The sequence below is a fragment of the Mauremys reevesii genome, linkage group 23 (assembly GCF_016161935.1).
Source record: "Mauremys reevesii isolate NIE-2019 linkage group 23, ASM1616193v1, whole genome shotgun sequence".
Lineage (NCBI taxonomy): Eukaryota > Metazoa > Chordata > Testudines > Geoemydidae > Mauremys > Mauremys reevesii.
In genome coordinates, this window is record NC_052645.1 from 22457718 (window position 1) to 22478858 (window position 21141).

At 49.8% G+C, this 21141-nt stretch overlaps 1 protein-coding gene across 5 annotated transcripts in view; it reads right to left on the reverse strand.

Moving 5' to 3' along the window:
• EPHA10 (EPH receptor A10) overlaps positions 1–21141 on the reverse strand; it is a 98071-nt gene that overhangs the window by 45305 nt on the left and 31625 nt on the right. For 4 of the 5 annotated variants that reach the window (XR_005590786.1, XM_039511460.1, XM_039511461.1 and 1 more), the window contains exons 4-5: positions 5988–6143; positions 4377–4718 (exon numbers count right to left, since the gene is read on the reverse strand). Coding sequence is in view for 4 of the 5 variants with exons in the window: in XM_039511460.1 (XP_039367394.1) it covers positions 4377–4718; positions 5988–6143 (498 nt within the window). In the remaining variant the exon portion in view is untranslated. Of the gene's footprint in view, positions 1–4376; positions 4719–5987; positions 6144–7352; positions 7627–21141 lie in introns of those variants that run through there. The other variant, XM_039511463.1, reaches the window with a different exon arrangement.

Consider the following 21141-nt stretch of genomic DNA (forward strand, 5'->3'; position numbering starts at 1 on the left):
CCAGGCCCTTAGTCCGGCTGCTCTTCACCTGTGACGCAGACTAGCTGAGGCCTGGAATGGTCTGAAAGCCCTGGGCTTGCTGAGGCACCCAACGAGAGCCGGGGATGCTCAGGCTTGACCTTCTCACAGGTGCTCCAGGAACCTGTAAAGGGTCTCACAACCCTGCAGCAACTGAGACGTGAAAGAGCTTCTCAGCGCTGCCTCCATGACAGCTCTGTGACCCCAGCGCAGCCGCTGCTGGTTTTGTATCCGAGGGTTCCCAGCCATAATGGTGGATTCCTCACACGTGCTAAGCTGCTGCCTTGAAAAGCCTCCTGCATCTCACGGGAGCCAGAGCCAGAGCGTGCCGCACGGGGAGCCAGGCTCTAGGGCAGAACCCCCAGAGAGGGGCAGGTGGACTTAAATGGCACCAGCTTGTTCCCTTGCCTACCCCCTTGCGGCCTCCCTGTGCCTGGCTCAGTCCCCGAAGTCTCTGCTGCTCTGAAATCAGTGGGAGTCCAGCCAGTCTCGTACCCAGGCTCCTAGGAACAGCTCAGAGCGATGAGCTATAGTCCCAAACCCCTGGTTACTGCTCTTTTCTATTGCACCTCCACCAAGACCAGTGCACATTCAGGATCCCACCAGTAGCTTAAAAGCTCTTGACAAAGAAACTCTTCCCCCCAGGCAGGCAGGAGCCCCGGCCATTCAGTAGCTAATATAAACTGCCCCAAGCTCTCCTCTGGCCACTGTCTTTCCCTTGGCAGCACAGGGAAGCACATCCCTCCCCACAATGGGAGCTGCCTGGAAGATGCATGTTTGCGGAGAACCCCAGACTCCTGAAAGGGCTACAGTCACCTGGAAAGGTTGAGAGCCACTACTTGAGAGAAACTTCTCTCTGTTTCTCATCCCTGCAGCTAACAGACCCACCCAGTCCCCGTGTCCAACACGCTCTGGTTCTGGAAACTTGCAGATCAGCCCTCTTGTCCTTCCCCACTTGCCAGCTGTGACAGTGTTGGCTTCCCAGCTGTGGAGAAGTCAAAGCAACATGGAAACACATTCTGCCTGTTTGCTGCCAAGCCAGGAAAGAGTCTTTTTCCAATGGCAGCAAGAATCTGTGACTCAGTGCCTGTGAGTGGCTCAAACACACTTTCCTCCCACTCTTGCCTCTCCGAGAGCTCCCCTAACAAGCTCGCCTGCAGCCACAGCATTTCCCCCAGGGCTAATCTGACTTTTCTACTTTCGAATCAAGCCATCTGGCTGCCTGACTCCCTGGGCCTATGGGGTTAACACGAGCTCAGGCGCTAAAAGCTTTTTACCAAGCTAGGACTCTCCACTGACCAGAGGAGGTCTCCTGTGTGGAAGGATGGGTCCACGCTGGCCTTGCCTCTAGACTGCACAGTCATAGAAATTACTGAGTGAGGAAAGAAAAAGCAGCAACATGAGCAAAAACATTTGATCAAATGGTGGGGAAATTATTCATAACAAGTTCAAAGTTTAATCTCTCAAGATTAAATTGTTGGCCAATTCCTATGGAGAGGGACATGGAGATGGCTCATCTCCATTAACTGTGACTGGGGAATGGATTTTCATGCAAATTAACACCAACAGAGGGAGAGACAAGGACACAAGGAGCCCTCTCCGGCTTGCCTTGGGGAGGTTTAAATCATGGAGAGGGACCTGCAGAAATATAACGGGATTGGAGCAATGGGAACAAGCCCCTCTCCACCAGGGAAGGGCTCTGGCATGCAGAGAGAAAGGCTCCTCCGTTCTGCTCGGGTCAGGAAATTAAAGGTGTGAGCCCCTGGGGGAAGGAAGACATTTGACAATGGAAAATTGTGCCCTGAAACGTGGCCTGGAGAAAACAATGTAACCAACAATTCTAATGCGCTCCTGTTCCTGTGGGACAGCCAGCCCCTGAATCACTCTCTGTTAAGGAGTTTCACATGGCTGGGTTGCAGGAACTGATTCCCTGAAGACATTTTGGTGATCCATAAATTCAAACTGTAACTTAATCACGCGATGGACTCACAGCTCCATGGAGCTCAGAACCTCACTGTCAGAATAGCGACTGTCGTGATCTCTGAAATAGCACAGGACAAGGAGAGCTAAGGGCTAAGGACTCTCCTGTGGGCCCAGGGCTATTGGATTGTGTGGGGCCCGTCTACATGTCTTTTTCCTAATTTAAAACAACACGATCACAATTATGGCATTGAGGCTACTAACACTGTACTGAACTCGCCTTCTAGTCAACAAAGCCATTCGGTGGTTACATTTCAGTCTTAAAATATGTAGACTATAGTTAAGTTAATTCAAAATATCCTGCTGCTTCCCTTAGAGCAGCTGTTATCTTAGTTTCTTTCTGGGAGGGAGTCTGGGTGCAGGAGGGGGCTCCAGGCTGCGGCAGGAGGTTGGGGTGCAGGAGAGGACGAGGGGTGCAGCCCTGTCCACTGTATCCCCCCAGCCTCCCAGCCCAGTGCTCTCAGCGAGTGCCTACGGGTCAGCAGTTCTTTCAGAGACTATGGAAACTGCTGCTCCCTCAGCTAGCACCAGCCCAGACCCTGAGGGCTTGGCATGGAGCACAGGCTGCAGCAGAAAGAGCTGCAGTACTGGACAGGCCAGTTCCAGGGGCAGATGTTACTGGGAAGACATCATCCAACCAGGCATTCCCAGGAGCTCTGCCGAGGAACGTCACGCCCAGCACTGTCCTCAGAGCATGTCTGGGATTCCAGAAACAGCTGCTCTGGATCACACTCCTGCATATCAGGCCCAGTGGCTCCTGTATTCATCTCTTGCTTCCAGAGGAGCAGTGAACATGACCCACCCCCCTTCTGTAAAGATGGGGAAAGTGACGGCCGCTGCAGGTGCTGACCTGACTGTTCCTGCCCGGGGGCCCTGGGGCTGCAGAACTGCTCAGAAAACCTTGGGCTTTCCAGGAGAGCACGAAGTTAATCTAAGCCAATGAACTTCATTTCAGGGCTGTGCCACTGCCATGCTGGGCAATACGCCACAGGCCGCAGAGCCAGCTGCATGCCTCGCTGGCCAGAGCGGCACTGCATGTAGCCAGGCAGCTCCCATTAGAGTCAGCAGAAAGCTGGGGGGTCACTGGGGCTGAGGGAAGCCAGTGTGGCATCCTAGCGCTGTCTAGCAGGCTGAGCCGTCCCCTTCCGGTAACCCCATTGGGCGGCTCCGTGTGCTTAGCCCTTACAGGGGCAGGGCACTGCTGGTTCCACTAGTTACTTGTATTAAAGAACAGCTGCCTACAGAGCCATGCCCAGCTCTGCGTGCGCCCCCAGCTCCGCGCGTGCGCCCCCAGCTCCGCGCGTGCGCCCCCAGCTCTGCGCGTGTGCCCCCAGCTCTGCGTGCGCCCCCAGCTCCGCGTGTGCCCCCCCAGCTCTGCGTGTGCCCCCAGCTCTGCGTGTGCCCCCAGCTCCGCGTGTGCGCCCCCAGCTCTGCGTGTGCCCCCAGCTCCGCGTGTGCCCCCAGCTCTGCGTGTGCCCCCAGCTCTGCATGTGCGCCCCTAGCTCTGCGTGTGTGCGCCCAGCTCTGCGCGCCCCCAGCTCTGCGTGTGCCCCCAGCTCTGCGCGCCCCCAGCTCCGCGTGCCCCCAGCTCTGCGTGCGCCCCAGCTCGCTGCGGTGCCCCAGCTCTGCGCGCCCCAGCTCTGCGCGCGCGCCCCAGCTCTGGGCGTGTGCCCCCAGCTCTGCGTGTGCGCCCCCAGCTCTGCGTGCGTGGCCCCAGCTCTGCGCGCCCCCAGCTCTGCGTGCGCGCCCCCAGCTCTGCGTGTGCCCCCAGCTCTGCGCGCGCGCCCCCAGCTCTGCGCGCGCGCCCCCAGCTCTGCGTGCGCCCCCAGCTCCGCGTGCCCCCAGCTCTGCGTGAGCGCCCCCAGCTCTGCGTGGGCCCCCCGCTCCGCGTGCCCCCAGCTCTGCGTGTGCGCCCCCAGCTCTGCGTGTGCCCCCAGCTCCGCGTGCCCCCAGCTCTGCGTGTGCCCCCAGCTCTGCGCGCCTCCAGCTCTGCGCGTGGCCCCAGCTCTGCGTGCGTGGCCCCAGCTCTGCGTGTGCCCCCAGCTCCGCGCGCCCCCAGCTCTGCGTGCGCCCAGCCATCCCACCAGCTGTCGGGTGCAGTTCATAGAAACTGAGGGGAGTTAAAGCCAGTGGCTGTGGGCTTGGCAATCAAGGGCTAAGACTGGAACCTTATTCATAGTGCAAGTGGGCGGGGGCAGGTTGAGAGGCTGCTTCCTGCAGGGGTCATTCACTGGACGTGGGCGGGGGGGGGGGGGGCTTTCCACACCTCTCCCCCTTCTACCCCTTTGGGATTCTTGCATCACAAAGTGCAAGTCCCAGACGCTCACAGGAAGCAGGGGGGGAGGAAAGCAGCAAGTGCAGCTCGGCCTGGCCCGTACCTGTGAGGCTGGTGGAGATGTTCACTTCCGCGTACTGCGGCTTTGACAAGGCACTGAAATCAGAGACCCCATTGACAGCTGCCACACGGATAGTGTAGTTAACATGTGGTAGCAAGTTCACCAGGGTAACGGTCCTGTCCACCAATCCCGTCTGCTGGGGCACAAAGCCAACGCTGCTGCCACACTGCTCGCACTGCCGCCGGAGAGCCGCCGAGCAGCGGTCACAACGGAGGTTATAGGTGACGTCGGTCCGGCCGCCCAGGTCTGCTGGTGCGCTCCATTCCAGGACCAGCGTGGACTGCTTCAGGCTGTAGATGAGATTCCTTGGAGCAGATGGGGGACCTGCAAGCAGAAGAGTGAGTGTTTCACTGGGTGCAACCTCCAGCAGCACCACTGCGAGGCCGTCACAGTTATAACCACACTGGCACTGGCACTGGCACTGGCACTGGGATTCAGGGGAAGTTACAGAATGGCAGAGGAAAAGCTGACTCCAAGAAAGCCTGTTTCTAGGGCAGTCGTAATGTCATCCAGTAACACAAGGTATCACGCTGCCTCAGCCCTGTGCAATGTGTGCTGCCGGTGCAGCAAGGAGAGTGTCCACACTGAGGCAAAGTTTTAAAGAAAGCTCTGAGCAAGGCAGAACGGGATTAAGGATCAGTCTCCCTGCAGTCTGAGTGTATGTCTACACTGCAGAAAAAGGCATGTTCTTAACTCAGGTTAAATCCGCATTAGCTAACTCAAACTGCTGTGTTTTCACTGCTATGTTAGCCTGTCTTTTAACTTGCGTTAGCAGCTTAAATGAATGCCTGTAGGGCAACATGGGGTTGAACTCAAGCTGCTAACTGGAGTGAAAAGCCAAGATGCCGTAACTTCACTATTTTAACCCAGATTAAGGACACGGTGCACTGTCCTTGCGGTGCAGACAGAGCCCTAGTGTCTGATACCTGCAGACACTTGACACATGCCAGCTCCTCACGCTGCTCCAAGCCTGAGACTTGGCTGTGCTTGTTTCACACGGTGAAATAGCTTAGAGCCAAGCCCTCTGGCTCTGCAGCGAGGCCAAGAATAAGACACATCTCACTCGGGCTGCTGTCAGTCACCCCACAAAGGCTGCTGCTTATTATTATATAAGCAATTCTAAAGTGCCCATCACCGTAGTATCTATTAATCAAATTTAATTAACTGGATGCCATTTAATTAAAAACGTGTGCTGTGCTAGACTGCGTCTATCCAAGCATGCCCTAGTTTTATTGGGGTAATGCCGGCAATCCTTACTGGCATGTTCATAGCCTCCGATTTCAGGCCTTGTAACCTCTGGCTGTGAGCTCCCTGCAGTAGGGCCTGGCTTTTCCTGGCTGTTTGGAGAGCACTGAGCTCCTTGTGGGTGCTACTGAAATACCCAGAATAACTCCCGGTGATGCTAATGCCCTGGGACACAGCTACAGAGGCCAAGCAGCTCTGCCTGGGTGCTGGTGGCCTTGCCACCCGGGTGGGGGGCAGCTCCTTGGCCTGTCATAGGCCTGGCCAGCCCCAGGGCAGTGGCAGCTCTGGCTGGCTCCTCTCTCTCCCTTCCATTTCCCGAACCACGGATGTTGCTGGAGAGAGACGTACGGGTGCAGGAGGCAGATGGCGGGTCTGACGGGGACCGGGAGTAGTTCTTCTGGCACGTGCAGAACGTGGAGGCTTCTCGATGTGTGAAGCTGTGTTCGGGGCAGGGAGAGCAGAGAGGGAGTCGGGAGGACAGCTTATAGAATCCAGTAGGGCAAGCTGTGAAGAGATGGACAGACTGTTATGGCAAGCCGAGTTCTAGCAGCACAAGCAAATGGAGAAGTTGTTAGTGACCAGCCTTCCCCAAGTCCTGAGGCCCCCTTTGCTTTGGGTCTCAGTGTTCAGAGACCTTTCCGCGGAGTCAAGGAAAGGGTTGGGCAGTTGCCAGGTTTTAGCTCCAGCAGGTTGGAGAGGCCTGAGGAGAGCAGTGGGGGGCTCTCCGCCTGGACAAGGAGGAGGCAGGCAATGAATAATGCACGGCCCAGGAGGGACAGGGAAAGTTCCAGAGAGGACACAGACGCAGCAGCAGGATTTAGCCACAGTCTGAATGGGAGGGAGGTCCTGAAAAAGGGAAGCACCAACAATGACAGAGCATTGACACTAAGGCCCCTTCACACTGCCAGAACCGTGTGGAGAGACTTAGTGTAAATGAGGATCAAGCCGCAAAGCTGCCAGCCTGGGCAAATAGGAGGAGTGTGGCTTTATCAACACAGGAGATGGATTGTGGGCGGTGAGGTGGTGTCAGTGATATAGTCATCGATACTGAATGATACAAATAGAAACTTACAAACTAATCAACTTTTGGTTCCCATGTATTCGCTGTAAATTACCTTTGAGGTTCAACTAAACAAGTAATTAATTTCAATGGTGACCCTAAAAGCATTTGGGAAGAGAGAAGCCTAAAAACAAATGTGTGAGAGTCGTGGTGCGATCAGCCAGACAGACTTGGATAGACGCGCTTTCCTGCACGGCTTATGGAGCAGGAGATCCAGCCAGGACCCCTTTGTCCTACTGGGCAGCTCCTCTGTCTGTTGCAGGAGCCACCTCCAGGTGAGACAATAGGGGCTGCAATGAGGTTGACTCAGCTGGAATTCAAGCCGAACATATGAGCAGAACATAACTTTCGGCACCACACTTTGCTTACGTCTCCTTCCTCTCACTTGTGAGGTGCTGCTGCTGCTATGCCTGCATCAGCCCTTCATCAGCTTCTTGAATATTTAAACTTAATCACTTTTAAACTTCTCAGCTGCACAGTTCCACAAAACACCCATATTTTATCGTTGTTAAGGAGTTCACTGCTGAGATTGGTCCTTTTACAAGAGATTATTGCAGGGCACTCCGGTTCATTAATTTTTTACCGTAATACAATACTGGCAGCCACAATTGTGATCTTAGGACAAAGTACCAGAGATATAGGATCAGCTGTGGATGACGTTTATTCATAGGACAATGGAATGGGATTTATTCATAGGACAATGGAATGCTCAGGCAACTCAAAGTGAAAGGTAGATTTTCATCTATTGCAAAGTCTTTTTGGAAGTCACATCACTCTGCAAGTCAAATCAAGGTGCGGCATGAAGCATTTTATTAATCCTTCCTCTTCCTTGAGAGCAAAGTTGAGCTAACCATTCTCTGGTATTCGCTATGCTCCCTGGAGTCTGGCACATGTATGGATTGCTGCCTGGCAGAGTTGAGGTCTATCCTGCAAATGAGAGATTATTTTTTTAGTGTTATATAAATAGCCTTTCAGGAGTTGCCCCAAACCCACATTTGTTTTATGTCCTTATCCCTGCAATGTCCTGTCTCAGGTCTAGGTACACCAAGAGACTCAGGTCTGTGCACCATGAGAAAAGGAGAAGCATGCTCAGTAGCCATAGCCTTTCAGTGTTGAATCAGAGCACATGTCCATGAGACCTCCTCCAAGAGTGCTTTACCCGATACCAGCCAAGCAAACCAAGAGCATCAGGGGAAAGAAAGAATGGAGCAGGCTTTACCAACGAGCTTCCCCAAACGTGGCCAGTAACAACAACAAAATGCTTTCACAGCTTAGACTGCAAGTCCCGCTCAGTACGGGAGAGAATTGCAGCTCAGCGCTTTCCCAAGACCAACGTGCCATGTTCCCAGAGGTCTGTAACTCAGGCAGAGCTGCCCACTCTTTGTCATGCGGTAAGAGACATCTTCTCTTAAACTGCCGGCAGAAACTGAAACATTGCATAATGTCGGTATTGCAGGCGCTGCACTGTGCTGCTGCCTGTTCTCAGCTCTGTACAGCAGAGGAGCTTTGCTGTAGTGGGTATCGACAGCTTCTTGTGCAGCTTTCAACCTTAAAACAAGGATTGTTTCCCTATTTGCAAAAGGCCAGTGAATCTGCTCTTGTCTCTGAAAACCCAGATTAAATAGGATTCTTGCACAATGTTACTGCCATGCAAAAAACTAACAGCTGCCTGGCCGTTGTCAACACTACTTCTCCATGGGATGCAAGCCAAGCCTCCCAAGCCCAGTCAGGTCAGCTCAGAATTCTTGGAAGCAAAAATAGAGCAACTGAGAGAAATTGTCACTGAAGCAGTTGTTCTCTCCTTGTCGTCCTTCCTGGACTCACCAGAATTCTGGGGAAGCTGCAGGATGATGCACTGAAATAGGAAACCAGGGTCTGCATCCTGCAGTTGCCAACAACTGCCTCCCAGAGCTCCCAATTCATAACAAACCACAGGCCCTTAATCGTGGTGAGGAAGCCAAACTAGGATTGGATCCTGCTCTTATTCTCTTAGCTGGGATCGATTTAAGAGAGCACAATACCATATATGTTTGGCAGTCTTTGTTTTAAGCAAACCTTGCAAAAAGCTCAAGCCCAGCGTTTTCCCCTCTACTGGATTTGTCCCTTCCTGTTTGTTCACTTCTTGCTGCAAGAGAGTGGTGCTTAATTTGCAAGGAGGCCACATTCCTGTGGGATTTGCCATGATGATGATGAAGAATTTCCTTGAATGTCTCCTTGGTGTGTTAGGGAGAACAAAATCCCCCAACCTCCTATCTTCTCTAGACCATTCAATACGCCATGGACTTTTATCAAATCCCCTCTTGTCTCCTTTCAAAGGACAACAACCCCAAACTTTTCAATGTCTCTTTCTAAAATAATTTTTCCAGGCCTCCTAACCATTTCTGGAATCCGTCTCCAATCTTCTCCCGCGCCCCAAATTCTGCACTATCCTTCCTGAGAGGGGGTGACCAAATGATGCACAAAGTATTTCACATGAGGACACACCATCGATTTACATAATTGCATCACCATTGTTATTGTCGTCTGCACCCCACTCCTGGGCCTCCAGGTGCTTCCACAATATAAATGTTAAATAATGGTAATGACCCAATAATCTATGGCCAAACTCGTGGTGCCAAGCAGACCAAACTGTCTGCCTCCCTCCTAGTCCCTCACTGATGCCCATGCAAGCGACCACTCGCATTCTTTATTGTTTGCATTGACAGCAAGCGCACTTGTTCCCATCTTGTTAAAACACCGTGTGTGCTCAAAATAGTAGCAAAACAAGCAGCATTGATTTGTGCTGTAGGTTGGCAGATAGATAACCTGGCAGATGCACCCGTGGGAAGGTTCGCTCTTACATACACAGCTGCTGCATTTCTGTGAAGGGAGGAGTGGAGATGGTTCTATCAAAGAAAGACAGTGACATCAACTTTCATGCCTGACCTTTTCTGGAAGGAAAGCAGGTGCTAGTAGGGATGCAGCGTTCAGAAGCACATGGCAAAGCTGCTCAGATTATGGTAGGACATCTGTGTCTTCCCCTGCCCAACAGAACTGCCGCATCTTCTCCATTTCACAGCACACTACAGTAACTGAGAGCCTCAAACAATTAAATTTATCCTCCATTTCCTTGTAAGGTAGGAAAGTATTAACCGTGTTACAAAGATAGGGAAATGGCGGTGTGGACCATGGGACTGGCTGACAGTCGCACAGGAAGAGTGGCATCACCAGGAATCAGGTCTCTGGAGTCCCACTCCAGTGTCTGCACAACCAGGCCCCTAGAGCAGAGACTGCTCTAGACCCACAGATGGGATTCCAGCTCTTCCATGCAAGTACAGTAGCATGGGACAGTGACATAGACACAAGCAACATGAAGCCATTGCCAGTGCACACAAAGCTACACTGAATAATCCTTAGGCTGGGCAAGTGAAAACTGCTCGACAGCGGCACCTGTGGTAACTGGGGCACTGTGACCTGCAGAATGAGAACCACCCTCCCCCCAGGCCTCCAGGGGACACAGACACACTCAACGGTCCAGGCTCTGCACCGTGCCCCATCATGACCTGGCTGAGTGATGGAGTCCCGTTGTTAATTAAGTGGTGGCAGAGGGATTTAATTTGATGCCAACATAGCATCTGAGATGGAAATTCTAGGAGTCCTGCAGCCTAATGGCTAACAGTGCAGTGCAGGACTCAGCTACTGTCAGCATCTGCTCTCCTGCCCACGGTCCCATCTGCGGCTCACAATCCTATCGGGGCAGACGTCAGCGTAGAGCAGCTCCTCTCAGCATGGAATTGTATTGGCAGTAACGTGGCTCCTAGGGGAAAGAATTCTCCACGAGGACAGGAGGACAGGCTGGGATAATGCTAGTGGCATCTTATAACTCGGCCAAGAGATTAAAGAGATTGAATCTCAGCCACTCTCACGAAGGGGAAACTCTACAGCCAGTTTTCTGTTGCCATCTTGCTGTAAGAACTGTGGAGACACGGCTAGATTTAAATAAGTGGAAACCCGCCAGGGGTAAGTAATAGCAGGGCTGTGATCCTGCTGCTGCAGTGGTTCTCAACCTGTTTACCATCGGGGGCCGCATATGTGTTATTCGGGCCACATCCAATACTACCTGTATGGCCCTGAGGATGTCACATGGGCCTCAGCTTTGTGCTGATTGGGCCGCAGGTCGAGAACCACTGTGCTGTTGGGTTCGCTGAGTTAAATCGTACACAAAGGTCTGTTGTGGAAGTAAATTTTATTTGCAGAGAGGGGTCCCGGTCAGAAATCCTCCCATTCTGCCCGGATTCCACAGCTGTTTGCTTGCTACAGCTGTCACATGTAAATGTTTGCAGCTTTATTACACTGGTAAAGTCAGAACCCTTCCTTGATAGGCTTGGCTAGCTGCAGCGGAGCAGTACACCTCCCCTCCTCTCCCAGGTTCATGCGGAGTCTGTCTGGCTCTGCATAATGCAGAAGCAGCAGCTGCAAAGCGCTTTCTAAATTATGCAATGGTATTTAATCAGACAAATGTGAGCATGAGCATGTTAAACCCACTAAAACTAACCCAGCAAATCAGTAGAGTCCAGTGAAAATCAATAATCCATTCTCTGTGGCCTTACCATTCACCTGACTAACTGAAACATGCTTATTGTTTTGCAAAGAGGAGTGGGGCAGGGACTTGAGTAAATATGGCAGCTTAGCATAAAATAAAGAGGATAAGCACAGAAGGGAGATTAAATACGAGGAAGCCACTTCCTATTATGGATTTAGGAATGAAACCCAATGCTAATACTAAAACAAGGACACACTCCTCTATATGCTTCCTCTCCGCCCGACAGCAGTGGTACGTCTGCTCCTCCACACCGTCCTTCAGAAGGGGCAGGCTGATATTGTAGAGAAAAGGGACCTGCGAATGGAAATCAGCAATTGCTCCAGCAGGCAGCAGGGCTGGGAGAGGAGTCCCCTTCTGGGTGAATTTCAGGACAAGCACTTTGAAGATCTCAACTGTCTGCTGTCGGGGGGAGGAGGGCGGGGGCTGGATTTCTTAGCCCACCTGCATGATACCTCTGCTTATAAAAACCAAGAGCTTCTTCTGTGGCTCGTGCTAGTAGCTCTGTCCTTGAAACTGGGAGCGAAGCCTCTGGCCACTACCCCCCGCCCAGGATGCCGTGCTGCCTTGTGTGTTGTCCAGTCAAAATCTGAAACTCCCCGTACTGAATGTGAGCTTCATCTTTCCAAGCCGCAGGACAGAGGAGGATGTTCTGAACGTTTCCTCCATGGAGCCGTTTTCAGATGTAATCACACTGAGGTGGGCTTTGTGAGGGGAGCTCCGTCTCCTTGCAAGGCACTTTAAAGCATTTGTAAAAGGCTAAATGGTTGTGGATACTGCCAGGGCTCAGAACCTCACAAAACAGCATCATGTAGCCAGTCCAGCACTCGGACAGTAGAGATGGAAATGGAAAGCACCGAATTCATGGCAAGGTCAATCCAGAATAATAAGAGAAGAACTGAGAAATGAAGTCAGTTATGTCAATCTCTCCCATCAGCAATAACGGCGAAACACGCTCTGCCCTCATCAAAAAATAACTGACCGTGCTGGGCAAACTCTCAGCATGCACCCTAGCCTGGAGGGGGCAGCTTGCATTGCACGTGGCAGGAGCCACAAGATTCATGTCACGGAAGAGCCCTCCGCAGGAGGGAGAGCGGCATGGTGAAGGCAGGAGGGATCTGACTGAAAGGAAGTTTAGCTACTTTAGCTCACAGGAGGTCAAATTATTTGTGAAGTTCCAAATTTCAGTGCAACTGCCAGCCTTCCACCCCCCCACCCCCCAGGAAGCTGTCAGAGCAGGAGTTGGGGTATTAGCATTAGCAGGGCTCCGGCGCGGGACAGAAACCCCCACAGATGTGAAAGGAGGCACTCTCAGAAGTTGCATTCAGCTTCGCCTAGCATTCAGAGAATGGCTTTTAAACAAACTGTGACCACTGCCAACTCGCCTCCCTACTAGATCTGCATCTAACACACTGTGACATCACAAGCACTGGCGGGAGGGGCAGACAGGCAGGGACTCAGAGCTCTGATTTGCTGCAGTTACGGAGAACCCAGCTTGAGTTTCAGATTATTAAAGTGGCAAAGTTACTTGGTTTAGAGAAATGGGGGGGGGAGGGAGTGCAAGACCCCAGGGTGACGGTAGGTGACTCAGACTGCAGGGACTGCTCGGGTACAGGCGTCCTAAGCATTCGTGTGGTGGGAAGTCTGGACACGCCCCCATCTGAGTGGTGAACACAAGAGCAGGCCAGTGTTCCATCTAGTGCCCCTCTCCCGCAACCACCTCACCCCTTCTCAGTCTCTCCACGGGCTCCCCTTTCTCATGCCACCAAAAATCCACGCTGACTGGCCTCACTTTTACACCGCTGCTCTTGCTCCTTGTCGCTTAGCAAGACATCTTCTTTGGGCTACCGCCCCGGGCCCTTCATCCGCCCGTTCGTCAGCGTCTCAACAAGCGGCACTGGCCCGTCTGCGCCTTTGAGCACTTCACATGGAATGCTAACCCTGAACCGGTGCAGAAAGCCCCGTTCCGCTTCTCAAGACCCTTCTCTGCAAAGGTACCTACAAGAGATTTTCCAAACTTTATCCCCCCGTTATTTCCCCTGTTCTAGCTCCTCCACAAACAAGGCAGAGCAGCAGGAGACGCCCCAGGGCCACATAAAAATGTTTTTCCACAAAGTCAAGCAGCAGCCCGCACCAAAGAGAGAGCATCATTAGGAGACAATACACACATTTCTCTGCAAAATGCAACTCACTGGTCTCACACAAACACCATTTTTGTGGCTTCGGGGCCTGATCTGCATGTGGGAATCCCACTGAAGTTTCCATTCACAGGTCGTTCACAGGACAGGACAGCAGGGGGTACCCCTGTACCCCGAGCCTGGCCTGATCCTGGGGCGGGGAAAGTTATGCCAGAGCTAGATCACTCGGTCCCTTAGGGTCTTGAACAGGAAAACCCTCGAATCCAACTCATTTTTTCTAGCCAAAGCTAAGGATGCCTGTTGCATCACACGGCAGTGACACATTCACAGAAGGTAGAAAGCTGCCCCCTGATGTGCAGCGGTTCAGATCCGAGGGTAAAGCTTTACAGCTCAAACGCCCTGACAGAAGCTGAATTTGTAATTAAACACGTTTTCTTCTATTCTTTCTTCTCTCCCCTTTTTGCTCTCGTGTGAGGCTCAGATATATTACATCTAGAGGGTTTCTTTAGCTCTAAGTGTAGGAGGAAACAGATTGCTTTTTTCCTAATCATGTTTCCATAACAGCCTGAGGACACTGTCCCAATCCTCAGACCAGTAAACAATTTCTGGAGCAGTTGCCAGACTGGCTTTTCACCTTCTACTTGAGCTCCTATGATAAATCTATCTCCCCCTTGGGATTTTCCCACATTCACTGTAGCTGCGCAGCCACTACAGTCATGAGTTTGGTCATGAGTTTGTTTCTTCTAGATAGCTGCCTTTGCGAAATCAGACTCCCCCTTTCTGGAATTCTTCACTTCCCTTAACAATGGCTCTTCTGCTGCTCAATATGGTCGCCTTTACCTTTGTTTTGTTATATATCTCTTCAGCATTTAATTTTTGAACTTTTTGACAGATCTGTATTTTTCTCATTGTCTCAACTTACTTTGTTCACCCACAAACCCTACAGCCATCTCTAAAGCAGAGAGGTAAAAAACCTGAAGGACACAGTATGCATTAGCACTATTGAACTTGTTCGTGTTGTTTAATTCATAGCTATAGTGGAAGTGTTGTATGCTTGCCAGCACAAATCAATAACGCCTGCAGTTTCTCCCCCAAACGCCTATCCGATCATTTATAATTAACACTACAGCTCAGTAGTCTTCTAAAATCAATTCCTTTCATTTTTTTGTGAGAAATTGTATTTGACAAAGTTCGTACACGTTTAATGTGTGTTAATTTTCTGTGCTGAGATGTTTAATAGCCTGCATTCATGAAAGGGCCATAAAGGAGAGATGACAGGACAAACGCACCAAAACTAGCGATTCAGACCAGTATGTTTATGGACTGTTATTGGTCACGTGTACACGTCCTCACGAGTTAAACCTGGAACCTTCAATCCCCTCACATCCTCCCAGTCACAGAGCCAGCAGCCGAGCCTCCTTCAAACAGGTCCCTGGCGTGGAGCCAGAGGAGCTATTTAGCTGGAGAGGGAATGCAAACCAATCTGGATTAACCTGGTCTATCCACTCCAAGTGCCACACACATCATCAAACACCCCATTACTGCATTCGGCAGTCGGAGCGGGTTACAGGTTCATTCTGAGGCTTGTTGCTAATCTGTTCTCAGTGGAACATGGATGACCACTTGGTGGTGGGTGTTTCTTGCAGGGAAAACACTGAAGGGCAGGGGCAAATGAGGAGTGGGTTGTGGTACATTTCAGGTTCTCCTTAACCTCTGCTCAGAAACTAGCCCCTTCAACTCTCTGCTCATTTAACAGGGCTCACCCAAAGCTCTAGGTATTACACACAAATTAACACACCACGGAGTAGGTCCTGAGAGACTGTAGAAAGACCCCTTTGAAGCACACCAGCGCACAACATTGCAGGAGACAGTTCTTTGTTGCCCGTGGGTGAGGGACAGGGCAGAACTTAGCACTAAACAAATTTTCTCCTTAGAATCCATCAGTTGCATAGGATGGAGGTTTAGAAGGAAGGGGAACTGGCTTTCACAGAGGATAATTGTGCTGCTGTGTCGAGGCCTCATGATGAATCACACACGCCGAGTGCCTTCAAAGTCCCTATTCCAAAGCCAGCTCCTGTCGCACGGCGGTAAAACAGTGACATCATTTCCCCTAAGGCAAGAGCATTTGCTGCAAATTTCAACTCTGTCGTATAGATAAAACGATGTTTCAAGCTGACATCTATTCATACAAAGAGAAATGTCACTGTCCCAGCTGGAGTAGCGCTGCTGCCTATTAATCCAATAGCCACAAACAACGTGAGCTGGAATTAATTTGCTCTTCGCCAAAGAGTAGAAATAAAAATCAATATTTATCTGTGCGTGGCTCCCCACAATGACGTTTGAAAGCTCCGTAGTCAGCTACTTTGTAGCGCTCCAGTCTGCTCTGTGGCATTGGGTGCCAACGATCCAGGATGAACAGACATCAGGGCTCTGGCCCTTCCCCCCTCTCCCCCGCCAATGAACACTCAGACAGTAATTCACAATACCAGGCAGCAGAGGTAGCTGCCCCTGGGTACGCCCAGCTATGGGGCAGATTTCTGGGCAGCACACGAGTCTGCTCTTGCAAATCTTTTATTTTCTGGTACTGCAAGAAAAAGCTTCAATACAGCAGAACACAATCCTGCTGCTTAGCGTACCATGTGGCTGCTCAAGACACAAACTGGCCCAGCCCCTGACCACACGAGAACAAACTGTTCCACTCGCTACACCTACCTATGAAGAGAAAAAAATTATTCTTCAGCTAGAAGTAATTTCAGGTGAGAGAGATTGCTCAAGTGCATTTTCATTAGGGCTGCGATCTCTTGTGTCTTACTCCTGGGCTACACACACCAATTACATCAAGATGAGAAATACCAGGAGAGTGTGCAGGACACGTATCCTGAGGGAGACGCAGCCGATAACAATGTGTCACACCTGCTAGCATTACTGGAAATTTACTTGGAGGAAAATTGGAAGAGAAGCCTTCATGTCATTGCTCTCTACGCAGACTCATTCAGAAGTCTGACAGAGCCCAGCTCCTAATCCCCGGCTGGGTCTACGCTAGGGAATAGCTCTTGTTCAGCAATCAATGCCCAGCACCCGGTACGGTTAGCCCAGTGCTGACCCATAAGTGTAGCTTGCACTGATGGAGCTAAATGGCATTTACGCTGCTTGAAATTGCCCCTCCCTGATATTCCTGGGGAAAAAAACCAACCCCATTGGGTATTTGTTCCTTAAAACTGTTGCAGTCGATCAATGACTTAATGCAGCAGGTCTTACTTTAAAATAAGGGTCAGCTCCTTTGAAACTGCCTTTTGAATGGAACAGCGGCCACACTGCCTGGTCGAGAGGAAAACTCAGGTCACTCAGGAAAAATAATCTTCACGTTTCCTGTCCAGTCTTTTGCCCCTGCACTGCAGATCAAAGCTGAGCTGCTGTTCAGTACTAGGGGCACCTCTCACGAAACACCACCAGCCCTCTTGTAACTAAGCAAGCGGCACCTGACATCTGCAAGGAAGAGGCGGAGAGACAGGCAGCGGCAGGAGGGCTCAATTAGTTAAGGACACACCAATCTCTACAGAGCAATTTCTTCTGCTCAGATAGGCTTGTTATTGAATGTCTTATCTATATGCTGCTCCAGCACCTACTGTGGGAAGCCCCTCGAGGAGGGTGGGCAGGGCAGGGGTAGGGAAATTCTACGGGCTTCTCCCCCTCCCCCATACAGGAGGTCAGACTAGATGATCACGATAGTCCCTTCTGGCCTTGGAATCTATGATAAAGTGTAAGTGGTACAGCTCCTGAGCTGGGGGAAAAGCCTAGTCAACAATTGTCATTGTCTGACAGAGGAGCTCTCCTGTCTTCCCCATACATGCTGGGTTTGCAATCTTGCCTTGTCTTATTGCAAAAACTGTCATCACTATTTTGCAGCCGGTGAGCAATACTGGTACAGAGCCCCGCTGTGAGGAAGAAAAGAAAATCTTGTACAATCTCCGTGCCTGTGGAAGCGGGACAAAGTCTGTGGGAAAGAGAGATCAATACTAGCAGTGGATCAGTTCTTCAAGGGACAGTCATGCTCTTCCCTTTTAAACTCCTGTTATCTTGGCACCTTACTGTTAAAATGGATCTTTCAGACTGTGCCACTTTGGAACAGGAGGGAAATCAAAGGTAGTTTTTCTTCTGTTAGAGAACTGGTTTTCAACAATACTTTTCAAAGTCTACAGTCTAATGTGTTCTCAGTATCTTTGAAACCCTTAGCACAACACTACAGTCTATTTTTTTGCCCTTTTTAAATAATTTTAAGAACACAAGTGAAATAAACTGTGTGCAGATGCCAGAATTTTGTGCATCTCTTGAAATATTAATAAGCTCTTACTAGGAGAAATTAAATTCAGTGATTTTATCTAAAAGAAAATTTAATACCCCAAGTATTATCAGTATGGCAGCGCTGAAATATCCCACGATGTGAAATCCACAAAAATATTCACTTGAATTCAGTGTAGGGTGACCAGACAGCAAGTATGAAAAATCAGGACAGGGGGTGGGGGGTAATAGGAGCCTATATAAGAAATTGACCCAAAAATCGGGACTGTCCCTATAAAATCGAGACATCTGGTCACCCTAATTCAGTGCAATCCCCAGTACTGAACAAAAACCTTATAAACATTTCCCTTTATGTAGAGCTTTCCCCAAGGCCACATAAAAGCAGAGACATCAACAGAGGCCAACTGTAGTTTACTGTTTGTCTGTTTCAATTTCGTAATGTAATTCACCAAGTTACAGGTCAGTCCATACATTGCACGGGAATATCCCCAGCCTACCCCCGATAACAACCTGGAACCTACCTGCCTTCCAGCGTTCCCCTGGCTAAGAGTGCAATACTTATCGCCTGCCCTGCCTTTCAGCAGAACAATCAGTATGTCCATCTAGGAGACAAATATCTATAACCTTAAGCTTAACAGGAATTTTGCAAACAAGTTATGATTCTTGTAACTTTCTGAGTAGTTGATGCTAAAATTAAGAGTCACCGAGTAATTTGTGTCTAGCTCTGCCAGGATTTCCAGGGCCGTAATTATGTCAGACACACCATAACATAGCGATAGAATATGTAGGACCATAAAATATCCCCAAGTTTGATAAGTACTCCAAAAAGGAATTTACAGAAGAAACCTCTATCATAAAGAAAGGCACAGGAGAAAGTGTGTGTGGGAGAGAGAGGCACCAGTTACGGGGTAGGGTAGACTCAAACTGTAGGTTGTTAAACGGATGAGGGAGGGCTTCAGTAAGACAGAAGTTCTCAATGCAGTGTCAAGAGCTGCTTTGCTTGGGTTGCAAAAGCACTGCCACCACACTATGCTAATATGCAGAACCTGAATAGGGAAAGTGACCTGTCTGCTTTTACTGTCCAAGTTGCTAAAGATGCCAAAACAAAGTCATGGAGCAAAAAGGAAGTTAGAGTCAATATAAAAGCTCTGAGATTACGTGGACTCAGGTGGCTTTATTTTTAAGCAAAAAAAATCCTTTACTAGTGTTACTAAATCAATGTATATGTAAAGAATGTCCCTTTAAATGCACAGAATTCTATCTGCCAAGGAAATTATGCAAAGCTGTATATTGTGAGGGTTACTGGATAAATCATGAAAGTAAAGCCTGGGTGTTCAGTGCAAGTCACCAGAATCCCAAGAGAAAAATAAGTCCTTAAACTATCTGCAGTTGATTATGCATAATACTCAGGCTTTAGCCAAAAGACAAAATAAACTTAGGAACCTCACACAGGTTTGTAAGCTAAACACATTAAAAAACAAAGTGCTGTACATATGGATCCTTCTTTATTGTAATGAAAAAGCAGATTTGAGGCTTCAGAAGACTCTTGCACTAAAGAGCTTCAAGAACCCCATTTTAAATTAAAAATTTCTCTAATTTTCAACTAAAACATTATTTCCTCTCGTGACCTATTGCATCACTGCCGTCTCTTGCGATGGGAAATGATGTTTCCATTAAAAATTAGAGAATTTTCAAATTAAAGATGTGACACTAAACTATACAGCCTTCAAAAAGGCCCCCAACACTATCCTCCACCCCATGCTTTGACACAGCCGGGTAAGACCCCAGTTTGGGAAAGCACCTATGTGTTTAAAGTCAGACACATGTTTAAGAGCTTTGCTGGACCAGGGCCTAACCACGTGTGGTACCTGGAAGCCATGGACAGATGGGAGGAGGCTGTAACAGACACATACTTTGGATTACTTAAGGCTTGCACGTACCCATGACACTCTGACCTCTCTCAGGCTGTGGCAATCACACATACTCTACTAGGAAGAAAGTCACATGCATGTAGGGTGACCAGATGTCCCGATTTTATAGGGGACAGTCCCAATTTTGGGGTCTTTTTCTTATATAGGCTCCTATTACCCCCCATCCCCATCCCGATTTTTCACATTTGCTGTCTGGTCCCCCTATGTGCATGCAGTGCACGGCCACACTGGACTAAGGAACCAGGTGCTGTCTGGTTTCCATTGGAAGATGACTACAAACACCACACCCTCCCTAGGCGTTCCCGTTTCACTTCCCACTCAGAGTCACAGAAGGGCTTCTCCTGGCTTGCCAGCTTTGGTTCTGCATGGCTCTGGACATCTGCCGGTCGCTCTGTCAAGAGGCCCCATTGTTCCTGTTGCCCTTTTACAATAAGAATCAGAGAGGTAGCCATGTTAGTCTGGTTCTGTAGAAGCAGCAAAGAATCCTGTGGCACCTTATAGACTAACTTGTCTGTTAGTCTATAAGGTGCCACAGGATTCTTTGCTGCTTTTACAATAAGAAGTGTGTCTTTTCCTGTTGCTTTAGGTTAGATTTGGGTTTCTGTTCATTCCAATGGCTATAACACCAGCTAGCATTTATTAGAAAAGTCCCCCAACTTCCAAGACTGTTTGGAGGGGAGGTGACCTGCACGGGGCCCCCATCAAATCTAAGGCTCAGATCGTCTTCAACCTTTCTGAAGTCTGCTTTCTTACCTGGCTAATGCAAGTGCCTCTGTTCCCGGCATGGCATGCAGCACGCCAGGATTTAGGTGTTGTTATCCTGAGTTATTTGTATTGTCACAGTGCCAAGGAACCCGAACACTGACCAGGACCCCGCTCTGCTAGGCAATGTACAAACAAAAAGACAGGTGTTGCACCAGGCTTCCCATCTAAAGAAGTACTATTCAGACACACCGTCCCAGCCACGTGGAAAGATGCCACAAAAGCACTTTCCCTATTTAGCTAAGATGGAGTCTTTCTTTAAACACCTGTGTTCAAAACCCACACATTTTATATAAATAAAAATATTCCATTTCTGCAGCTCCTGAATCCCCACATCTGCCTCTCTCATCTTGGCTCTAGTGCAGTTTTATTTGTTCCACATTCCAGTAATTCTGACACTCAAGTACAGGCTGAATACTGAGGACAGCGAGAGAATGGTTGATGTGCAATGCAAACAAATAACCCTTAGGATTTACAAGGACACAAGCGCAGTACGCATTTGAGTGCCAATACGGGAAAGACATTGCCAATAACTCACTCAGTGCCAGCAACTGCCTTTTATAAAGCTGATGTTTGCGTTTCCTCTGTATGAAGAAACTTAACTGCCAGCTTCTGGCAGAAGACACTAAATCAAGTCCTGAGTTTAAGGCCCTGGAGGGGAGGCATTGTGATTTACTTGCTGCTACCTCATCCTCATCTGACCTCTGGGAGTAAGCGATTCTAGCACCCACTA